This window comes from Tachyglossus aculeatus, chromosome 4 (genome assembly GCF_015852505.1).
Source record: "Tachyglossus aculeatus isolate mTacAcu1 chromosome 4, mTacAcu1.pri, whole genome shotgun sequence".
Lineage (NCBI taxonomy): Eukaryota > Metazoa > Chordata > Mammalia > Monotremata > Tachyglossidae > Tachyglossus > Tachyglossus aculeatus.
In genome coordinates this window covers 101,697,483-101,720,259 of record NC_052069.1, presented here as the reverse complement: position 1 = coordinate 101,720,259, position 22,777 = coordinate 101,697,483, and the positions used below count along the sequence as shown (strand labels likewise).

The window sequence follows — 22,777 nt, the reverse complement described above, 5'->3', positions numbered from 1 at the left end:
CTGTTCTAAGCGCTGGGGAGGTTACAAGGTGATCAGGTTGCCCCACGGGGGACTTACAGTTTTAATCCCCATTTTACAGATGAGGTAACTGAAGCCCAGAGAAGTTAAGTGACTTGCCCAAAGTCACACAGCTAATTGGCGGAGCCGGGATTTGAACCCACGACCTCTGACTCCAAAGCCCGGGCTCTTTCCACTGAGCCATGCTGCTTCCCCTATAACTCAATAAATAACACAAATAATTTGAATCTTTGCTATTACACTTCTGAAGCAAGGGGCACCTTTTTCCTGAGCTGCCAGAGGGAAGTTCGACTGTCGATAGTTCGGGAGACAAACTCCGTTTGTGATCTTTAAGCGAACTGAAATGGAAAATAATTGTTCAAACCTTAACTTTCCCTCGCAGTACAAGCCTCCCTTTTCCCAGAAGAACATGGAAACGAGAACCAGGCCATCCCAACTCCGCTTGTGATCTTTAAGTGAACTGAAATGGAAAATAACTGTTCAAACCTTAACTTTCCCTCGCAGTACAAGCCTCCCTTTTCCCAGGTGAACATGGAAACGAGAACCAGGCCATCCCAACTCCGCTTGTGATCTTTAAGCGAACTGAAATAGAAAATAATTGTTCAAACCTTAACTTTCCCTCGCAGTACAAGCCTCCCTTTTCCCAGGTGAACATGGAAATGAGAACCAGGCCATCCCAACTCCGCTTGTGATCTTTAAGTGAACTGAAATAGAAAATAACTGTTCAAACCTTAACTTTCCCTCGCAATACAAGCCTCCCTTTTCCCAGGAGAACATGGAAACGAGAACCAGGCCATCCCGAAGAGTATTTACATAGTCACCTCAACTTGAATGCGAATTTTGCCACGGTTTTTATAGCGTTTTCCAGCATAATGGTTTATGGCCAGTGTTAAAGCTGGGCACCATTTTAACAAACTGGCCAGTGGTATCCCGTTCGGGATGAAAAGATCACCCGCTCCCCTGTGTTCTCGACGCAAGGCCCCTCCAATCTCCTAACCCCAAAGAAATATTTTTCACTGTAGCAAAAAGCATTTAACTACAGAGTGTGATACGCATCTGGAAGCAAAGGAAGGGAGTACATGGCAAGTAGAAGCAAACAGTTCTCACTACAGCCTAAGATATTTTATTAGAAACCAAGTTTGCTCTAGGTAAATAAAAAGTAGTAATCATCATCCCCATGAATACAGCACAAGTGATTTCCCGGACAGACTATATACAGGGAGAAACAGCTGTCAACCCCCCTCCCAACCTGTTCAGACTATTCCTTGAACTCCAATTCTCTCTCCCACCTCCCGGGATTTATTTTATCCACTGTGTACAGTCCCTTTTTCAAAAATCAGATTCCAAACCAATATCCCCAGTTAAATTGACAGACAGAGCCCAATACATTCATATTTCCATTCCTCAGAAGTTGGTACATTAGAAAACGGCCTTTTCCCAGTCCTGAAGGATGACCATCTTTTTCAAAAGCAATTCCGCACGTTTGTGTGTCGGACCGTCGGCTGTAGATTAGGTGGAAATTTCATCATTCACACATTCCCCACCGGTGAAACAAATTCAGTACCAGAGAAAAAAAAAAATCACATTAGAGGAAGAATTAAAACAACGACATCAGTACAGGCTCCAGGGTGTCAAAGGGGAGGGGAGGCTGCTACGTATTATTCTTTTATTGGTACAATTTAAAAGCAGTAACGAGCAAACAATTAAATACAACTTATGGTAACGGAAAAAATGCTGCAAGATGTTCAAAATTAACAAGTTATTTGCATCACATTCCAAACGAGCAACAATTTCCAGTGTTCCACAATTAATTAGTACAATGCACAGCTACACAGAATCCTGTAACACAAAGATACCTTTTTCCCCCTGAATTAAAACTGGGGTCAGGTCACTGAGATTAAGCTACTGACCCAAAATTATTAGTTCAAGTGAGTACAGAAGGGGTCTGCGCCACTCCTCTGTTTCAGATAACCAAAAACCACACAAGGAAACTGTTAGGGCAGAAATGGGTGAGGGGAAAAACACAGATCTGCCAACTAGTGAAGACACTTTTTAAAAAAAAACAAATCAAATCAAGCTGGTATTGAGCTCTTCACTTACACCCCCACACGCACACAAACACACAAAAAATAAAAATGAAAAACAATGTCAAAGAGCTTTAGCTGCTATAATTTTTATTGCATTTCAGGGTGACCTGGAAGTTATTTTTCCTAGTGGGGAAAAGGTTGCTTTTCAAAACTACCTGAAACAGATGCTAAAGTGCTTCATTATCGACTGGCTTTGCAAGAAAATTCCTGGAATGATAAAAACGAACTGCGGCAGGTGAAGGGATACCAGATATTTCGCAAAATGGTAACTCCCAGCGTTATTTACGACCCCAGCTCTGACTTTCACGCCACTGAGACGCCTGCCCTCGCTACACGGACCGTTGCGAATTAAGAATTCCTCGTAACCCTCTGGGTGTTGTCACTACTTGCACAAAAGCACACAGAAGTTAACAGAAAGGTATGACCCTCTCTGAATTTTTAATCTTACAGGGGTGGAATTTCGCATGAACAAGTCTTACATTTTCACTTTTCCAGTGACGTTCAAAAATAAACTCTCCCTGAAGGTCAAGGTCAAAGTGTTCCAGTAAGTGAAGCGTAACGATCCCTGGCGGAATACAGATCTTGCCAGAAACGGGATGGTCTCCACATCCCGCTTCGAATGATATCAAATTGCCTCTAGCAGTACAAGAATTCAGTGTTGCGATACGACTATAGAAGATCTAAACCAAAATACTATTATGGCAGTTATGTTCTTTAGGCACAGTTTAGTGATTTTTTTCCATATATAAATACTATTGAATTTCAATTCACGTTCTAAACTTGCTACCCAAAGGGTCAAGCAATTCTTAACGGTTTTGGGGTGGGGGAGAAAGAGGAGATAGACTACCTTTAAGCTACTGTTGTAGGGTTCACTTCCGATATTTAACCTATATGGATTTTATTTAAGAGTACTTTATTAAAAAATACAAGGAATCTGTAAAAGATCAGTACAATCATCTTAATGTACAAAGTCATGAGCTGTAGCGGTTTTTGCATTCCAATCTGAGTTTAAAAAAACAACAAAGAGGGCAGCCCTTTAGACCAATTTATTTTATAGCCACTTAAAATATCATCCAACAGAGGACAATGAAGTTTACAGCTGGGACGGGTGCACACCACGCAAAGGCATTTACAGTCCATCGTGCCCACTGGAAAAACTACTTTGCTGCTGAAATTTCTTAAAACTTACCCAAGTAAATCAAACGGCTGAATGAGGCGAAAAAAAAAAAAATTGAGTATTTCGGTGTAGTCGGACCTTTAATTGGCTTTCTGAAAAAGGAAAAACGTCCCGTCTTCCCTCAGTGACTAATAAGCAAGAGCTACATGCAGCAGTGAGTGTTAAGACGAGTCCCAAATCTTCTTAAACGAGTCCAAGGTGGGGACGGAACGGGGAGGAGATCAATGGAAACATTGCTTTCGACACCATAATACACAATAAATTTAGATAATTTAAAATTAAAAAAAAAAGGCAAGAGGCAGCATTTCAGCAGCAAAGTGCTCAATAAAAAGTATACTGTTAAGGGGTAATACAAGGAAATCGGGGGGAAAAGAGGACAGGGAAAAGGGTCAGCGGGATGGGTGAAGGCCTCAAAGGAAATACGGCGTAGTTGTTCTAGGAGGAATTACACGTTCTGAATCTGGAACTGCCCGGAATAACTTTGGTTCTCTTGTATTTACATCTTTGAAGACCATGATTGACGCAATATTCCCACAACGGTAGCAGTAATTGGGAGCAGACCATACCGTCACCAGCTTCTCATCAAACATAAATTTATAACCTTCGTGGACTAACTGATGTGCTCGGCAGATGAGTTTTAAATTGTTGATGTGAACGAACTGCAATTTAAAGAAAAAAGGCCTTGTAAATATTCACTGAATCTTGAGTGAGTTTGAGCAAAAAAAAACCCCAAAAATCAACTTCAGCTTGGCGGCAATCGCTCAAAGGAGCAAATCCTTTGCTCTTCTGAGGAACTACATCTAAATTCCCCTCGCCTTCCTGTTTCTGCACAGAGTCAATGCTGTTTACCGAGCACTTACTATGTGCGGAGTATCGTACTAAGCGCTCGGGAGAGTACAATCCAACGGAACGAGCGGACGTGGTCCCTGCCCACAACGAGCTGACAGTGTGGAGAATTCAGGTGGCTGAAAAAGCAGACTACAAATGCCTGCAGAAGACACCAGCTGAACGTCACGAGGCAGATTTCTGGAGGAGAATCTACCTTAACGCTCATTATTTGGAGAAAACTCATTAAGGGCACACCCAGTCTGACTCTCACTACCCCCGAACGCCCCCGTATTAAAGCAGAGGCCGAGAAAATCAGCCAGCATTAATGGAAGCATATCATAACTACACAGTTTCACATCACCCCCCAGGCAATGAGGCATTCCACAGGACACTGGTGAGAGGCCCCTGAAACTTCTCTTTCGGCCGAAGTCACTTCTCAAAGGTTTTGCCTTTACCTCATTCGTGACCTTCGCTCCAAAAAGCCAACCTGCTCCCCGCGGACTGATCGCCCAAGTATCCACATCCTCGGGATCGGACCAAACGAGGTCGCAAAACGCTCCTTTGTGAGGAATTTCCTGATTCCGCTCGATGGTTCGAATTTGATCCAGTGTTTTGATATCTGGAGACAGACCGCCATGCACGCACAGAATCTGCTCGTCTATCAACTGGGGAAAAACCGCGGAGAAGGCGGCATGAGGGATGGTTTCCATCAGACGTTAGAACGAGACAACGGCGACAGCGAATTCAACTTAAAGTGAAGTGAAGGGGCACGACAGAGTTTGACGCGTGCACTCGGAGGTATACACTTACAGCGGCTACTGTGAGCATGTCAAAGACTTTGGTACAGTATCTCCAAGCGTTAGCATTTCCGTATTTGGTTTGGCACTCATCTGTTAAAGAAACGGAATTGTTTTCTCAAGTCTGGGGATTACGCGACAAATGAGGAAAAAAAATAAATGGCGTGCACAGAGAAGACAGAAGTATAAGATTTGTTTAGCAGTAACTTCAAGAAAGGAAAATAAAATGGGATTCCAAAGCAGATGGGAGAACTTCTTACCATAAAATCCATACACCTGTGTTATCTGTCTACTCTCATGATTTCCTCGTAAGAGTGTAATACGATCAGGCCATTTAGCCTTTAGTGCAAGGAGGTAAGTGAAGGTCTCCAGACTATAGTATCCTCTGTCTACAAAATCACCCTGCAAATTAAAAGCACAGTTGTAGGCAATCGGAGAACTCATGATATCACTAAATGTGGTTCTTTAAGAGTGCAAACCAATATCCTTCCAATCAAACCCAAAAGAGCTATTCCCACTTTTAACATAAACGGTACTTACTGACGGTCTGGTGCAAAACACTTGCAGTAGGTGCTGGGGAAATTACAAAAAAAAGAATAAAATACGGGCCCCGTCCTAGAGGGTCTTATTGATCTTATGGGGGAGAGGCAATAATTATATAAAAGCACAAAAGCATAATGAGCAGAAATATTAGTCCCGGTACTTTCTGAGCACCTATGGAGGAGACAGCAGGAGCACAAGAAACACAGGTATTCAGAAGAACTGAGGTGAATGGATGGCTTGATGGGGCCGGGGAGGGAAAAGGTCACGTCAGGAAAGCTTCCTGATGAAAATGCAATTTTAGTCACGTTTTAAAGAAAGGGAGAGAAGAGGTTAGGGGAAGGGGAGTGGGGAATAATATGGGTGAAAGCTAAAGCAAAAGAACCATATGGAAAACAGTCTGCTTGTCAAGGAGACAGCGCATATTAAGAATGAGGCGTGAGAGAGGCAGGCAGATATAAGCAGGACATATGAGTTGCGGTGGGCCAACGGGAGGAAAAAATATGAGACTGGAGAGAAGGGAAGTCAGGGACAAACACACGGATGTAGTATTTACGAGGTGAGTGTGGAGGAGCTAGCCAACTGTTTGAGCGTAAAACTAGAAAAAACAAAGAACCTAGGACTGGACCGCAAGACATCACCACACTTAAAAGGTGAGGACAGGGAATGGCCGGAATGATGACTACCTGGCTTTTCAGACTAACTGGAATTCTAGAACTGCAGGATGAAGTGTAATTCCAAAACCGTCAGTTCTCCAATACCATGGGGGCTATGTTTCTGAAGAGCCCTGCGTTGTGGAAAACTTGCATGCATGCCTAGATCAATGCCACACACGTGCACATCTGTTTCTTTCAACACTGTGCCCGAGCCACATAGATGTGCACTGTGGAAAGAACCCCCACCAACACTCGGTTCAAAATGCTTGGTGAAAACACAAGGGAACTGACTGTACTCTCCAATTTGTCCAAGTCTGTGTAATGCCCAAGCTCCCTAAACTGTGAATTTCTCCAAGGTGAGATGCCATCCACAGAGCTATTACTGCAAAGATGGCATTTAGAAAAGAAGAAAAACGAAGGGGAGTAATTTGGGAAACTGATTTAACCTGGCATCAGATGTTAATTCGGCTTCATTCGAACCTCATGAAAAATGGAGCAGTCATCATTCCAGAAAACAAAAATCCACTCACTTTCTTTGGGACAATTACCACAAAAATAAAGCAAAAAATGATGGAGAAATATATTTTAAACCAATTACTTCATTACCTCTGCATTGGACTTTTTAAATATCATCTCTATTTTGGGAACTTGTGACAAAAACATATCTCTCTCTCTCTCTATATATATATATGAAATAATACGCTTCAATATCTACTAACTTTTGGTTTATATACCCCGCTAGTATTTACATACCATAAATATGTAGTTTGTGTCGGGAACCTGCCCTCCAGTCCTGAACAGTTCACAGAGGTCATAGAACTACAAAAGAAAGACAAATTATCTACATTACTCAAGCCTGCTAAGAAAAAAAAATTAAAACTGGTAGAAAACTTAGCGGATTACCAAATTCACTGTTGTGATTCTGAAATTTTTTTTACATTATTAACCAAAACATAAATAAGCGAAACATGGCAATTTGCCCCCAGGACAAGGACTCAGAAGGAAAAACAAACACTTTATGTGGAAAGCAGCGTGGTCTAGTGGATAAAGCACAGGTCTGGGGGCCAGCTCCATCGCCTGCCTGCTGTGTGACCCTGGGCAAGTCACTTCACTTGTCTGTGCCTCAGTTTCAACTGCAGAATAGAGATTCCTCCCTCCTACTTAGACTGTGAGTGTATCTACTCCAGCGCTTTGAACAGTGCTTGATACAAAGTAAGCGTTTTGCCAATACCATAAAAAAAAAATTAAGGTCAATTAGTACTAAGTTTTGTTTAAAAGTAATAAATGTGGAAGCCTCAGTGCCTTAGTTCTCACCTGAGTACCAGGGGTTATATTAACTGACTTTAGGAGAGGTCTGAAAAGCCTGATGACGCGATGTGGCATCCAAGTGTCCCTCAGTAAATCTGCGGGCCACTCGCCCTTAAAAAATGTGACACTTTCCTACGTAAATGGCTGAAAACCACAATCTAGACTTCAGTACTGAAACCTTATTAAGGAACAGATCCAGAATTGCTGTTTGCATTTTCCAAATCCTTGCAAGAAAAAGGAGGAGGGGAATCCCTTTTAAAGCATTGTCTCTTGGGTCCGAATGGTGAAAGAAAACTTGGGAAAGGTTCCAAATGAAATATACATCCCCCTTTCACTGAACTGACTCCGATCTCCCCAAAATAATACTGCAGGGCACCAGAATAGACTGTCGGTTCAGGCACTCTTCTGCTTCGCTCGGTCATCTTCAACATGACAGCAATCTATTTTTAAGGTTTTATTTTAAAACTGTCCTGAAAAATATATTCCCAGAGGGAGGATACGTGCCCTCACCCTCCACTACTACAAATCTATGAAAGCAGAGAGCAAACGTTTTCTCCCCTTGCATTTGGAAAGAAATCTGAAGCATGTTTGCAGAGCAGTACTGTGAAGGCTCTTAACTGGAGCTATAAAAGAGTAAGTACATCACACCTTTGGTGTGCAGGCAATAAGCCGCATAACCAAGGGTGGGCAGGGAGTGTTGAAAAATAAATCGGAGTTAAGCGCTTTGAGTGGACTGCTGCTTTTGAGTAAGTGTTCAATGTCAATTTTTGGTTTCTAAATTCACAGTTCATTTTTTTAAATGCCAGGGACCATTTTTTTTTTTTACTAAAAGACTCGACTGCTGATGTTAGTTAATAAAGCGGGACTCTTGCCTCGCTTGCATAAATGAGGTCAACTTCTCGACTGACCTTTGGCATCATCACTGCACTTTAACAGCAGGTTGCTCTTGATGTGGGTGAGAGTGTTTACCGCAATCTTACTGTGCTACTGTTCTTCACTGGCTCCATGAAGACAGTGCTTCAACCCAAGCACAGTGCTAAATGAAGTATCATTTCCCACAGGAAACACCATAAAGCACATTCCCAAGATCCCCAAATTAATCAAAACAATAAGTTAAAATGGCAATAAAGCCCATAATAAACGTCTGATCAAGTAGCAAGGGAAAGATGAACCACAGACGAAAGATTTGGGATCCAATTTTTTCCTGCACGCCTGCGGAGACGGTGGCGTTGTCTTTCATCCTAAAAGATGGACAAATCTTGATCCAGTCCCAAAGAACTGCACCAAGAAATTGATTCTAGGGCTAGTGGTTTGCCCCGCACCACCTGAAAGTCACATTCCTGGTGGAGTAGTGGGTACAGGGAGCAAACACACTTTCCAAAGCGCTAAGCCTTAGCGTCTAGACCCGGGCTCCATCACCTCCATGTTTCCTCTCACCCACTCTTCAGCAAAAAGGCACGGTACGCTCATACGCTTCAGGGGCCTTTGCTAACACATCTGCTCTTACCTAGGCTAAACGGGAGTGAATTACAATCGCTTGGTCAATATACCTCAAAAGGAAGGGAAAGCGATTAAGTAAAAGGGCGATTTTGCTGGGAAGCACCTAAAATTTGAACCGCTTTATAAAGGAGCCTGCAGAGTTGGAGGGGTTTCTAATCCAGCCCTGAAACTGATTCCGCGTGTCTCTCACGCTTCACCTCGTACCACTTCGCAGATGAAAAACCAGCAGGTCTGGGATCTCTGGAAATGCTTAAGAGGATAGAGCCGAATCATACAGAAAAAAGGAAATAAAGGACAATATTTAAATTAACTCTGCCCCCGGCATTTTGTAATGTACATTTTAAAGTACCATAAACTGCAGTCAAGTTGACACCATGATCTGCTTTTTATTCACACCCTCTTGATTGATAATCCTGAACCAATTCTTCCTCTAGCCATTTTTCAGGTCCATTAGACTATTCCCTAGTAATTGACTTTCCACTACTCTAATACATAATATAACAATAATTTGTTCAGGGCTCACAGCGAGGGAAGAAACACATTCAGTCATCAACAACTATCAGGCATGTCCAGATGAAAACAAAGACCCCACTCGAACCATGGACGAAATACCTTAAAAAAAGAAAAGCCATGATCTTTTACCTGTCCATGTATGTCTCCACAGACTGTAACTGGTGTAGATACGGGCTGAACATTTGACTCCTCCAGCAGAAGGTCACAAACGTAATCACATAACCGCTAGAAATTTAAAAAAAGTTTGAAAATTTCACTGCACAAAAGAATTTTCCAAGATCAACTCTTAACAATTGAAACCACAGGTGTACAGGGTGATTCGCACTGTTTTATAATGGAAACTGCAGTTGAACTTCAATCATCCTGCAAATATTGCCAAAAATTTGGGCGGGCTAAGCTGTGTAATTTAGAACTGCCTCCCAAATTAGTGACCCATTTAAAAAAAAATACAAGCAAGGGGTTGCATCTTTGCAAAACCTCACATTCAGAAAAATCAGCACTGTAGTACTCACCCGAACAGATAACTGTGCATATGCACACAAGCAGTTCCTGTCAATAAAGCAGCAATGCTCAGCCTAAAGTTGTCCTGTCAATCAATCAATCAATCGTATTTATTGAGCACTTACTGTGTGCAGAGCACTGTACTAAGCGCTTGGGAAGTACAAGTTGGCAACATATAGAGACAGTCCCTACCCAACAGTGGGCTACAGTCCCTAATTCCCAAACCCCACGCCAATCAAGACATATTGTGGAAACGCTTGTTACGGCAGAAGCTGTGTGACAAGCAGCACGACCTGGCGGAAAGAGCACAGGCCTGAGAGTCGGAGGATCTGAGTTCTAATCCTGGTTCCACCACTTGCCTGCTGTGTGACCTGGGACAAATCGCTCGGTGCCTCCGTTTCCCAATCTGTAAAATGGGAATTAAAATCCTGTTCTCCCCACTGCTTAGACTGGGGAGCCCCATTTGGGACAGGGACTCTGTCCAATCAGATCATCTTATATAAAAATAAACAACAACAACTATGGTATTTGTTAAGCTCTTACTATGTGCCAGGCACTCTACTAAGCGCTGGGCTAGATATAAGGAAATCAGGGTGGACACAGTCCCTGTCCCACTTGGGGCTCACAGTCTCCACCCCCATTTTACAGATGAGGCAGGTAAACTGAGGCACAGATAAGTGACTTGCCCAAGGTCACACAGCAGACAAGTAGTGGATCCGGGATCCGGGACTAGAACCCATGACCTTTTGACTCCCAGGACCATGCTCTATCCACTATGCCATGCTGCTTCTCCTCTATCTACAGAGAAGCAGCGTGGCTCAGTAGAAAGAGCACGGGCTTTGGAGTCAGAGGTCGTGGGTTCAAATCCCGGCTCCGCCACTTGTCAGCTGTGTGACTTTGGGCAAGTCACTTAACTTCTCTGGGCCTCAGTTCCCTCTTCTGTAAAATGGGGATGAAGACTGTGAGCCCTACGTGGGACAACCTGATTACCTTGTATCTACCCTAGCGCTTAGAACAGTGCTTTGCACATAGTAAGCGCTTAATAAATACCAACATTATTATTATTATTATTACTCCAGCACCCCGAACAGTACTTAACCCACAGTAAGGGCTTAACAAATACCCTAATTATTATATAACATTCAATAATGATAATTATTGTGATATTTGTTAAGTGCCTACTCTGTGCCAGGCACTGTTCTAAGCGCTGGGGTGGATAAAGACAAATTGGGTTGGACACCGACCCTGTCCCATTGTGAGGTTCAGTCTCAATCCCCATTTTAGAGATGACGTAACTGAGGCACAGAGAAGTGAAGTGACTTGCCCAGGGTCACACGGCAGACAAGTTCCTGCTGTTTAGTCTTCAGACTGGAGTTCAAGAGGACAAATAAAACAGATAACCAAAAAGAAAAAGATATTGTGATAAGCCATACTGCTCCTGAAGAATCCCTCCTCCCCCTCTCCATCCCCTCCCCACAGCACCTGTATATATGTTTGTACGTATTTATTACTCTATTTATTTATTTTACTTGTACATACTCTATTTATTTTATTTTGTTAATATGTTTTGTTTTGTTCTCTGTCTCCCCCTTCTAGACTGTGAGCCCACTGTTGGGTAGGGACCGTCTCTATATGTTGCCAACTTGTACAGTGCTCTGCACACAGTAAGCGCTCAATAAATATGATTGAATGAATGAATAATGAACTATTTATCCAGTGAATTTATAATGAGACCATAAAGCATGAATGCTAAAGACAAAAAATGCGAGGAGTCATTTCCCAGTTCCCCTTCCCCAGGAAAAAGAGCCCAGCGAACTAGCTATGTGCCAGTGTTACGGTTTTCAAAGACGTTCAAACCACTTTCTGGACACGGTCGTGAATCCTTTTGAAGCCTACGTGAAGAGGATTTGTTGGAGACGGTACTTTTCAAGTTAAGATTCAAGATAAACTGGATAAAATGAGCCCCGTTATTAAAATATCAGAACAATTTTAAACAATAAGGAAAGAGTCAAGTATAGTTTGCATTTGCTTTCAATTCCATGCATTCACTTAATAATAATAATAATAATAATAATAATAATGGCATTTGTTAAGCGCTTACTATGTGCAGATCACTGTTCTAAGCACTTAGATGGCATTTAGCCACCATGGCAGCTAATCCCTTCACTTAGAAGTAAACCGACTACTGAGAGTTGAAAAAGCGGTGATCAAGAGGTCCCTCCAGTCAATGCAGGAAACCTGGGATAGTACCTCTAATGGGATAAGGAATGGGGATGAGGAACAAGAAATTTACAGCTGTTAATTCCCCTCCACAAAATACAATTTTAATGAAAAATTCATTCATTCATTCCATCGCATTTATTGAGCGCTTACTGTGTGCAGAGCACTGGACTAAGCGCTTGGGAAGTACAAGTTGGCAACATATAGAGACGGTCCCTACCCAACAACGGGTTCACACAGTCTAGAAGGGGGAGACAGAGAACACAACAAAACATATTAACAACATAAAATAAATAGAATAGTAAATATGTACAAGTTAGAGTAATAAATCTGCACAAACATTTTTACAGGTGCTGTGGGGAGGGGAAGGAGGAAGGGCGGGGGGGATGGGGAGGGGGAGAGGAAGGAGGGGGCTCAGTGTGGGAAGGCCTCCTGGAGGAGGTGAGCTCTCAGTGGGGCTTTGAAGGGAGGAAGAGAGCTAGCTTGGAAAATGTGCGGAGGGAGGGCATTCCAGGCCAGAGGGAGGACGTGGGCCGGGGGTCGATGGCGGGACAGGCGAGAACGAGGCACGGTGAGGACGTTAGCGGTGGCAGAGGAGCGGAGGGTGCGGGCTGGGCTGGAGAAGGAGAGAAGGGAGGTGAGGTAGGAGGGGGCGAGGTGATGGACAGCCTTGAAGCCCAGGGTGAGGAGTTTCTGCCTGATGCGTAGGTTGACTGGTAGCCACTGGAGATTTTTGAGGAGGGGAGTAACATGCCCACAGCGTTTCTGCACAAAGATGATCCGGGCAGCAGCGTGAAGTCTAGACTGAAGTGGGGAGAGACAGGAGGATGGGAGATCAGAGAGGAGGCTGATGCAGTAGTCCGGTCGGGATAGGATGAGAGACTGAACCAGCAGGGCAGCGGTTTGGATGGAGAGGGGAGGGCGGATCTCGATCAGGCTAGGTGGGCTTCCTCATCCAAACCCATCAACCTCCCACCACCAGCAGTTCTGTTCCTACCTCTCTCAATGGCCAAAAAGAAAAAAAAAATCGATTTCATAATAGTTTATTGCCAAAAGCCCACTACCGAAGAAGATGTGGGAATGAGAAAGAGATGCAGGCATTATTGTGGGATGAGTAAAGTCATACTGCGCTCTCCCCGAAACCTGAGGGAGAAGCAGCGGCATGGCCCAGTGGATAGAACGAGGGCCCGGGAGTCAGGAGGATGTGGATTCCAATCCTGCCTCTGCCCCTTGTCCGCTATGTGACTGTGGTCAACTTACTTACCTTCGTTGTGCCTCGGTTACCTCAATTATAAAATGGGGATTAAGACTGTGAGCCCCCCGTGGGACATGGACTGTGTCCAACCTGATTAGCTTGTGTTTACCCCAGAGCTTAGTAAACACTTAACAAGGTCATGAGTTCAAATCCAGGCTCTGCCAATTGTCAGCTGTGTGACTTTGGGCAAGTCACTTAACTTCTCTGTGCCTCAGCTGCCTCATCTGTAAAATGGGGATGAAGACTGTGAGCCCCCCGTGGGACAACCTGATCACCCTGTAACCTCCCCAGCGCTTAGAACAGTGCTTTGCACATAGTAGGCGCTTAATAAATACCATCATTATTATTATTATTAACAAATACCACTATTTTCACCCCATCTTCTTCGACATTAGGTTCTTAAGCTATTTGGAACCTGCCAACAGAAGCCCTAGACCACCTCTATTTTAACCGTGTGGTCGGCTTCAAAAAATTATGAAATCAAATCTCTTAATACAGTTCAATACTCTAACGGCTATTTTTTAATCAACTGTAAAAACATGACAGAATGTAGGGCAGTTTCACAGCTAAGAAAAAGGGAAACCAAAAACCCACATAATTCACTGACCTCACAAACTCTGCGCAAGGCCCAAAAGGTTAACACTGCTCCCCAGGGAAACCCAATTCACGGAATTAGGACCTAAATCACAAAAGGGTGGTTACCTTGAAGGGCTGAAAAGAAGCCACCACGTCAAAAAAGCCTAAAAGTGGCTTTTAGCTTCAGAAACACAGTCATTTCTGCTTCATACGTGTTTTCTTTAAGCAATTTGGATACAAAAGAAGGCACATACTAGATACAACGTGAGTCCGGCCTCAGGTTAACCCAATCAACAAATTTGCACTAGTATTTTTGGTACGGGAAGAAAAAATTGTACATTTTTGCATGGCACAGTTCAAAGCATGATACTTTACATATTCCAACTTCTCCCTCAGCCTTAATGTACAGGACAGGACTCGTGTTTCTTTGGATGTTTGCAGCTTGGCAGTATTTGATACTTTAAATAAAAATGAGTGACAAAGATGAAGGGTGCTGTGCTAACAGTGGGCACCACAACAGTATAGGAAGCCGTACGGAAAGATGTACCTTTTGTTGTTATCACTGGACCATTTACCCCTCTCGCTCATTTTTCCCATCGACTTAAATACAAATAACTTGATTTTTCCCCATCATTTGAGGTTCTTCAAGAACCCGTCATGTTATAGCAGAAATGACCATCTTCTAAAGCACAACAAAAATAAAACCTACGGAGCTGTATCCAGCAGGAAAGCTGCGCAAAACCATTTTTAACTTGTCATCTGGCCTTCTTAGAAAAGATGAAAGTACAAAGCAATGGTTTCAACCTAAAATAGAATAGCAAAAAAAATAACTAAATAAAAACTGATCCAGGCTGATATCATTTGTCACACCAACAGAAAGTGCCTACTCATTATAAATTTTTTTTTTTTAATGTCGTGTAGTGGACAAATGTGAACTCTGGATCCAAAATGATTTAAACAGAAAAAGTAGGAATAAAAAAGACTCCTCTAAAAATGTACAAAAATTGCAAAACTCCCCCTCCAACAGAAAGGTCTAGCGTTCAAATTAGAGACTCTCCACTAAGCACCCCCAACTGATAGATCGGATTTATAGACTGACGGATGTTCATCCACTCCTAGAGCAACGTCAAACCGCGGCTTAAAACCCTATTTTTCAAATGCAATATCTCAATTATTTTCATCCCTCTTCTCACACGATTCAGCAGTTGGGGCAGAAATCCCAGAAAACTTCCCTCTCATTGCCAAGTTAGGATGAAATGCCCTTTATTTCACACGTGCCTTGGGAAAAGTAGGAATCAAAGTCGGCCTCCAGTTCCTGAAGGTGAAAGGACCGTCAGAAACGGGAAACCACGTCCCGCCGGCCTTAAACACTCTGGAAAAAATCTCCAAAGTTTCCTCCACGAACACAAGAGACACCCTGGTATTTATGATGGTATTTATTGAGCGCTTACCATGTGCGGAGCACTGTACTGAGCGCTTGGGAGAGTTCAGTACGGCAGAGCTGGCGGGCACGTTCGCCATCCCCCCTCTACTAGGGAGAGGAGATGGCAGGAGTTTCCTTTTACTGATGCTTTAGTTTATGTCCTCCCCCAGGCGCTTAGTACAGTGCTTTGCACACAGTGAGCACTCAATAAGTACGACTGAACGAACGCATCGTTCTTCGAACCAAAGGGCAACTCTAAGCTCCGGGGCACCGATAATATCAATAATATTCTAGACTGTGAGTCCGTTGTGGGCAGGGACTGTCTCTGAATTGTGCTTTCTGAGCGCTTAGTCCAGTGCTCTGCACATAGGAAGCGCTCAATAAATACGATTGATGATGATGAACTCTGCGAGTCCAAGTGCCAGCTCAGTCAACCGGCGGCCGGGTTATGATTATTCATTCATTCAGTCGTATTTATTGAGCGCTTACTGTGGGCAGAGCACTGGACTAAGCACTTGAAAAGCATTCATTAATTCAGTCGTATTTACTGGACACTTACTGTGTGCACAGCACTGTACTAAGCGCTTGGAAAGCATTCATTCACTGGTATTTCAGCACTTACTGTGTGCAGGGCACTGTACTAAGCGCTTAGAAAGCACAATTCAGAGACAATCCCTGCCCACAGTGGACTCACAGTCTAGAATATTATTAATATTATCGGTGCCCCGGAGCTTAGAACAGTGCTAGGCATATAATAATAATAATGATGATGATGGCATTTACTAAGCGCTTACTATGTGCAAAGCGCTGTTCTAAGCGCTGGGGAGGTTACACATCCTAAGCGCTTAACAAATACCAATTATCGTTACTACTATTCCGCGGCTCAGTGGAAAGAGCACGGGCTTTGGAGTCAGAGGCCATGGGTTCGAGTCCCGGCTCCCCCACATGTCTGCTGTGTGACCTTGGGCAAGTCACTTTGCTTCTCGGAGCCTCAGCTACCTCATCTGTAAAATGGGGATGATGACTGCGAGCCCCACATGGGACAACCTCATCACCTTGTATCCCCCCCTCAGCGCTTGGAACAGTGCTTTGCACAGAGTAAGCGCTTAACAAATGCCATCATCGTCACTTAATCGTATTTATTGAGCGCTTACTGCATGCCCTTAGCTGTGCGACTTTGGGCAAGTCACATCCCTGGGCCTCAGTTCCCCCATCTGTAAAATGGGGGGGGAGACTGCGAGCCTCAGGTGGGACAAACGGATGATCAGGTATCTCCCCCCGGCGCTTAGAAGAGCGCCTGGCACGTAGAGAGCGCTTCATAATAATAAGGATGGCATTTGTTATCATCAATCGTATTTATTGAGCGCTTACTGTGTGCAGAGCACTGTACTAAGCGCTTATGTGCTTAGTTGTTATGTGCTTGCTACGTGCTCTGGACAAATACTACTATTATTATTATTAAGCGGTTGGGAGAGTGCACATCAGACACGCTCCCTGCCCACAAGGAGCTCACAGTCATTCACTCCTTCAATCGTATTTATTGAGCACTTATTGTGTGCGGAGCACTGGACTAAGCGCTTGGGAAGGACAAGTCGGCAACGGAGAGAGAGTTGCCGCAACGCCACGGGTCAGTTGTCCTTCCCAAGCGCTTAGCAGCGTGGCTCAGTGAAAAGAGCCCAGGCTTGGGAGCCAAAGGTTGTGGGTTCTAATCCTGACTCTGCCTCTTATCGGCTGTGTGGCTTTGGGCAAGTCACTTCACTTCCCTGGGCCTCGGTGGCCTTGCCTGTAAAATGGGGGTGAAGACCGTGAGCACCGTGTGGGACAACGTGATCACCTTGTATCTACCCCGGCCCTTAAAACAGTACTTTGTACACAGTAAGCGCTTGATAATAATGATGGCATTTTTTAGGCACTTACTATGTGCCAAGCATCATCATCATCATCAATCGCATTTATTGAGCACTTACTATGTGCAGAGCACTGTACTAAGCGCTTGGAAAGTACAAATTGGCAACAAGCACTATTCTAAGCGCTGGGGGAGATTCAAGGCGATCAGGTTGTCCCACGTGGGGCTCGCGGTCTTCATCCCCATTTTCCAGATGAGGAACCTGAGGCACAGAGAAGTGAAGTGACCTGCACAAAGTCACACAGCTGACAAGCGGCAGAGCCGGGATTAGAACCCACGACCTCGGGCTCCCAAGCCCGGGCTCTTTCCACTGAGCCACGCTGCTTCTCTAATACCATCATCATCATTATTAACTTCCCTGTGCCTCAGTTCCCTCATCTGTAAAACGGGGACTAAGCCTGTGAGCCCCACGTGGGACAACCTGATCAACTTGTATCCCCCCCAGCGCTTAGAACGGTGCTTCGTACCTAGTAAGCGCTTAACAAAAACCATCATTTATTATTATTAACTTCTCCGGGCCTCAGCTCCCTCATCTGGAAAATGGGGATGAAGACTGTAAGCCCCCCCCCCGTGGGACAACCTGATCACCTTGTATCCTCCCCCAGCGCTTAGAACAGTGCTCGGCACATAGTAAGCGCTTAACAAATACCATTATCATTATTATAAATACGACGGAATGAACGAAGACCGTCTCTAGATGTTGCCAACTTGTCCTTCCCAAGCTCTTAGTCCAGTGCTCTGCACACAGTCAGCGCTCAATAGATATGATGGAATTCATTCATTCAATCGCATTTATTGAGCGCTGACTGTGTGCGGAGCACTGGACTAAGCGCTTGGGAAGGACAAGGAAGGGCTCCCAGACTGAGCCCCTTCCTTCCTCTCCCCCTCGTCCCCCTCTCCATCCCCCCATCTTACCTCCTTCCCTTCCCCACAGCACCTGTATATATGTATATATGTTTGTACATATTTTTTTACTCTATTTATTTATTTATTTAATTTATTTCTACATATCTATTCTATTTTGTTAGTACGTTTGGTTTTGTTCTCTGTCTCCCCCTTTTAGACTGTGAGCCCACTGTTGGGTAGGGACTGTCTCTATAGGTTGCCAATTTGTACTTCCCAAGCGCTTAGTCCAGTGCTCTGCACATAGTAAGCGCTCAATAAATACGATTGATGATGATGATGATGACAAGTCGGCAACAGATTCATTCAATCGTATAGACTGAGAGCTCGCTACGTGTGGAACACTGTACTAAGCGCTTGGGAAGGACAATTCGGCAACAGATACATTCGTTCGTTCCATCGTATTTCTTCTATTAATTCTTTAATTGCTTATTTATTCTTTAATTATTTGTTGCATTCATTCTTTAATTCTATTTCTTCTGACGATTTTGACACCTGTCTCCATGTTTTGTTCTGTTGTCTGCCTCCCCCTTCTAGACCGTGAGCCCGTTGTTGGGGAGGGACCGTCACACTCTATGGTGCCGACTTGTCCTTCCCAAGCGCTTAGCCCAGTGCTCTGCACACAGTCAGCGCTCAATAAATACCACTGAATGAATGAATCTGCTGCCGAATTGTCCTTAACGAGCGCTTAGCCCAGTGCTCTGCACACAGTCAGCGCTCAATAAATACCACTGAATGAATGAATCTGCTGCCGAATTGTCCTTAACGAGCGCTTAGCCCAGTGCTCTGCACACAGTCAGCGCTCAATAAATACCACTGAATGAACGAATCTGCTGCCGAACTGTCCTTAACAAGCGCTTAGCTCAGGGCTCTGCACACAGTAAGCGCTCAATCAATACGACTGACAATGAATGTGCTTTAATTCTATTAATTTAATTAATTAATCATCTATTTAATTCAGCAACAGATACATTCATCCATCCCATTGTATTTATTCTATTAATTATTTATTTAATTGTTTATTTATTCTTTAACTATTTGTTCTATTCATTCTTTAATTCTATTTGTTCTCGACTTTGACACTTGTCCACATGTTTTGCTTTGTTGTCTGTCTCCCCCTTCTAGCCTGTGAGCCCGTTGTTGGGGAGGGACCGTCCCTAGATGTTGCCGATTTGTACTTTCCCCAGCGCTTAGTACAGTGCTCTGCACACAGTCAGCGCTCAATAAATACGATTCAATGAATGTATTGAGCGCTTACTGTGTGCGGAGCTCTGGACTAAATGCTTGGGAAGGACAAGTCGGCAACAGATACATTCGTTCGTTCCATCGTATTTCTTCTATTAATTCTTTATTTCTTTAATTGCTTATTTATTCTTTAATTATTTGTTGCATTCATTCTTTAATTCTATTTCTTCTGACGACTTTGACACCTGTCTCCATGTTTTGTTTTGTTGTCTGTCTCCCCCCTCTATACCGTGAGCCCGTTGTTGGGGAGGGACCGTCCCTATATGGTGCCGACTTGTCCTTCCCAAGCGCTTAGCCCAGTGCTCTGCACACAGTCAGCGCTCAATAAATACCACTGAATGAATGAATCTGCTGCCGAATTGTCCTTAACAAGCGCTTAGCCCAGGGCTCTGCACAGTCAGCGCTCAATAAATACCATTGAATGAATGAATCTGCTGCCGAATTGTCCTTAACAAGCGCTTAGCCCAGTGCTCTGCACACAGTCAGCGCTCAATAAATGCCACTGAATGAACGAATCTGCTGCCGAATTGTCCTTAACAAGCGCTTAGCCCAGGGCTGTGCACACAGTCAGCACTCAATAAATACCATTGAATGAATGAATCTGCTGCTGAATTGTCCTTAACAAGCACTTAGCCCAGTGCTCTGCACACAGTCAGCGCTCAATAAATACCACTGAATGAATGAATCTGCTGCCAAATTGTCCTTAACAAGCGCTTAGCCCGGGGCTGTGCACACGGTCAGCGCTCAATCAATACGACTGACAATGAATGTGCTTCAATTCTATTAATATAATTTAATTAATTAATCTATTTAATTCGGCAACAGGTACATTCATCCATCCCATTGTATTTATTCTATTAATTCTTTATTTAATTGTTTATTTATTCTTTAACTATTTGTTCTATTCATTCTTTAATTCTATTTGTTCTGACGACTTTGACACTTGTCCACATGTTTTGTTTTGTTGTCCGTCTCCCCCTTCTAGACTGTGAGCCCGTTGTTGCGGAGGGACCGTCCCTGTATGTTGCCGATTTGTACTTTCCCAAGCGCTTAGTACAGTGCTCTGCACACAGTCAGCGCTCAATAAATACGATTCAATGAATGTATTGAGCGCTTACTGCGTGCGGAGCTCTGGACTAAGTGCTTGGGAAGGTCAAGTCGGCAACAGATACATTCATTCCATCGTCTTGATTGAGCGCTGACTGTGTGCAGAGCACTGGACTAAGCGCCTAGGAAGGACAAATTGGCAACAGATTCATTCCTTCATTCATTCCATCACATTTATCGAGCGCTGACTGTGTGCAGAGCGCTGGACTAAGCGCTTGGGAAGGACAAGTCAACAGCAGTCATTCATTCATCCCATTGTATTGATTGAGCGCTGACTGTGTGCGGAGCACTGCACTAAGCGCTTGGGAAGGACAGGTTGGCGACAGACAGGGACGGTCCCTCCCCAATGCCGGGCTCCCAGGAGAAGCAGCGTGGCTCAGTGGGAAGAGCCCGGGCTTTGGAGTCAGAGGTCATGGGTGCAAATCCTGGCTCTGCCAACTGTCAGCTGTGTGACTTTGGGTAAGTCACTTCACTTCTCTGGGCCTCAGTTACCTCATCTGTAAAATGGGGATTGAGACTGTGAGCCCCCCCGGAACAACCTGATCACCTTATAACCTCCCCAGCGCTTAGAACAGTGCTTTGCACATAGTAAGCGCTTAACAAATACCACTATTATTATTATAACGGAGTGAATGACCCCAAATGGGGCCCGATGCCTGCCTTCCCCTCGGGGCTGCCCCCTGCCCCGGGTGGAGGAGGAGGAAAGGAGGAGGAGGAAGAGGAGGAGGAAGAGGAGGAGGAAGAGGAGAAAGGGGGGGGAGAGGGGGAGGAGGAGACGAGGAGGAAGAGGAGAAAGATAGGGAGAGGGGGAGGAGGAGACGAGGAGGAAGAGGAGGAGGAGAATGAGGAGGATCAATCAGTTGTATTTATTGAGTGCTTACTGTGTACAGAGCACTGTGCTAAGCGCTTGGGAAGTACAAGTTGGCAACATCTAGAGACGCACCCTACCCAACAGTGGGCTCACAGTCTAGAAGGGGGAGACAGACAACAAAACCAAACATACTAACAAAGTAAAATAAATAGAACAGATATGTGTAAGATAAATAAATAAATGGAATAATAAATACGTACAGACATATATACATATACACAGGTGCTGTGGGGAAGGGAAGGAGGTAGGATGGGGGGGATGGAGAGGGGGACGAGGGGGAGAGGAGGAGGAGGAACAGGAGGAAGAGGAGGAGAAGAGAAGGAGGAGGAGGAAGAGGAAGAGGAAGAGGAAGAGGAGGAGGAGGAGGAGGAGGAGGAGGAAGAGGAGGAGGAGGAAGAGGAGGAAGAGGAAGAGGAGGAAGAGGAAGAGGAGGAAGAAGAAGAGGAGGAAGAAGAAGAGGAGGAAGAGGAAGAGGAAGAGGAGGAAGAGGAGGAAAAGGAGGAAGAGGAGGAAAAGGAGGAGGAGAAGAGGAGGAAAAGGAGGAGGAGAAGAGGAGGAAAAGGAGGAGGAGAGGAGGAGGAGAAAAGGAGAAGGAAGAGGAGGAGGAAAAGAGGAGGAGAAGTGGAGGAAAAGGAGGAGGAGAATTGGAGGAAAAGGAGAAGGAGGAAGAGGAGAAGGAGGGGAGGAGGAGGAAGGGGAGGAGGATCAGAAAAGGAGAAGGAGGAAGAGGAGGAAAACGAGGAGTAGGAAGAGGAGGAGAAAGAGGAAGAAGAGGAGGAGCAGGAGAGGAGGAAGAGGAGGAGGAGGAGAAGAGGAGGAAAAGGAGGAGGAGAATTTGAGGAAAAGGAGAAGGAGGAAGAGGAGAAGGAGGGGAGGAGGAGGAGAAGAGGAGGAGGAAGAGGAGGAGGTAGGAGAGAAGAAGAGGAGGTAGAGGAGGAGGAGGAAGGGGAGGAGGATCAGAAGAGGAGGAGGAGGAAGAGGAGGAAAACGAGGAGGAGGAAGAGGAGGAGGAAGAGGAGGAAGAGGAGGAGGAGGCTGTCCGGGTGGGCCGGCGGCGCCTCGTCCCGGAAGGCCCGGGTCCGCGGGGTGAGGGGGCCCTCGCCTCGGCGTCCGGTCCGCAGCCCGGCCCGGCCTCACCTTCAGGTCGTTTTCCGGCAGGTACTTGCAGAGCCGCGCGATCTCCACATACTTATCCAGGTCCAGGGGCGCCATTTCGGGAATAACAACCCGCGGCGGAGGAGGCGGGGGCGGAGGGGGCGGAGGCGGAGGAGGCGGCGGCGGCGGAGGCTGAGGCGGCTGAGGCGACGGCGGAAGCGGCGGCGAGCCAGGCCGGAAGCCGCCCTGCG

General features: G+C 45.0%; 1 protein-coding gene across 1 annotated transcript; it reads right to left on the bottom strand.

Moving 5' to 3' along the window:
- Positions 1-1,121: 1,121 nt before the first annotated feature.
- Positions 1,122-22,749, bottom strand: PPP6C (protein phosphatase 6 catalytic subunit). Its single transcript, XM_038744640.1, has 7 exons — positions 22,569-22,749; positions 9,554-9,649; positions 6,857-6,922; positions 5,168-5,309; positions 4,921-5,000; positions 4,566-4,775; positions 1,122-3,941 (listed from the first exon to the last, which is right to left on the bottom strand). The coding sequence occupies exons 1-7, from the start codon at positions 22,641-22,643 to the stop codon at positions 3,693-3,695; spliced, it is 918 nt and encodes a 305-aa protein (XP_038600568.1). The 5' UTR covers positions 22,644-22,749; the 3' UTR covers positions 1,122-3,692.
- Positions 22,750-22,777: the final 28 nt, after the last annotated feature.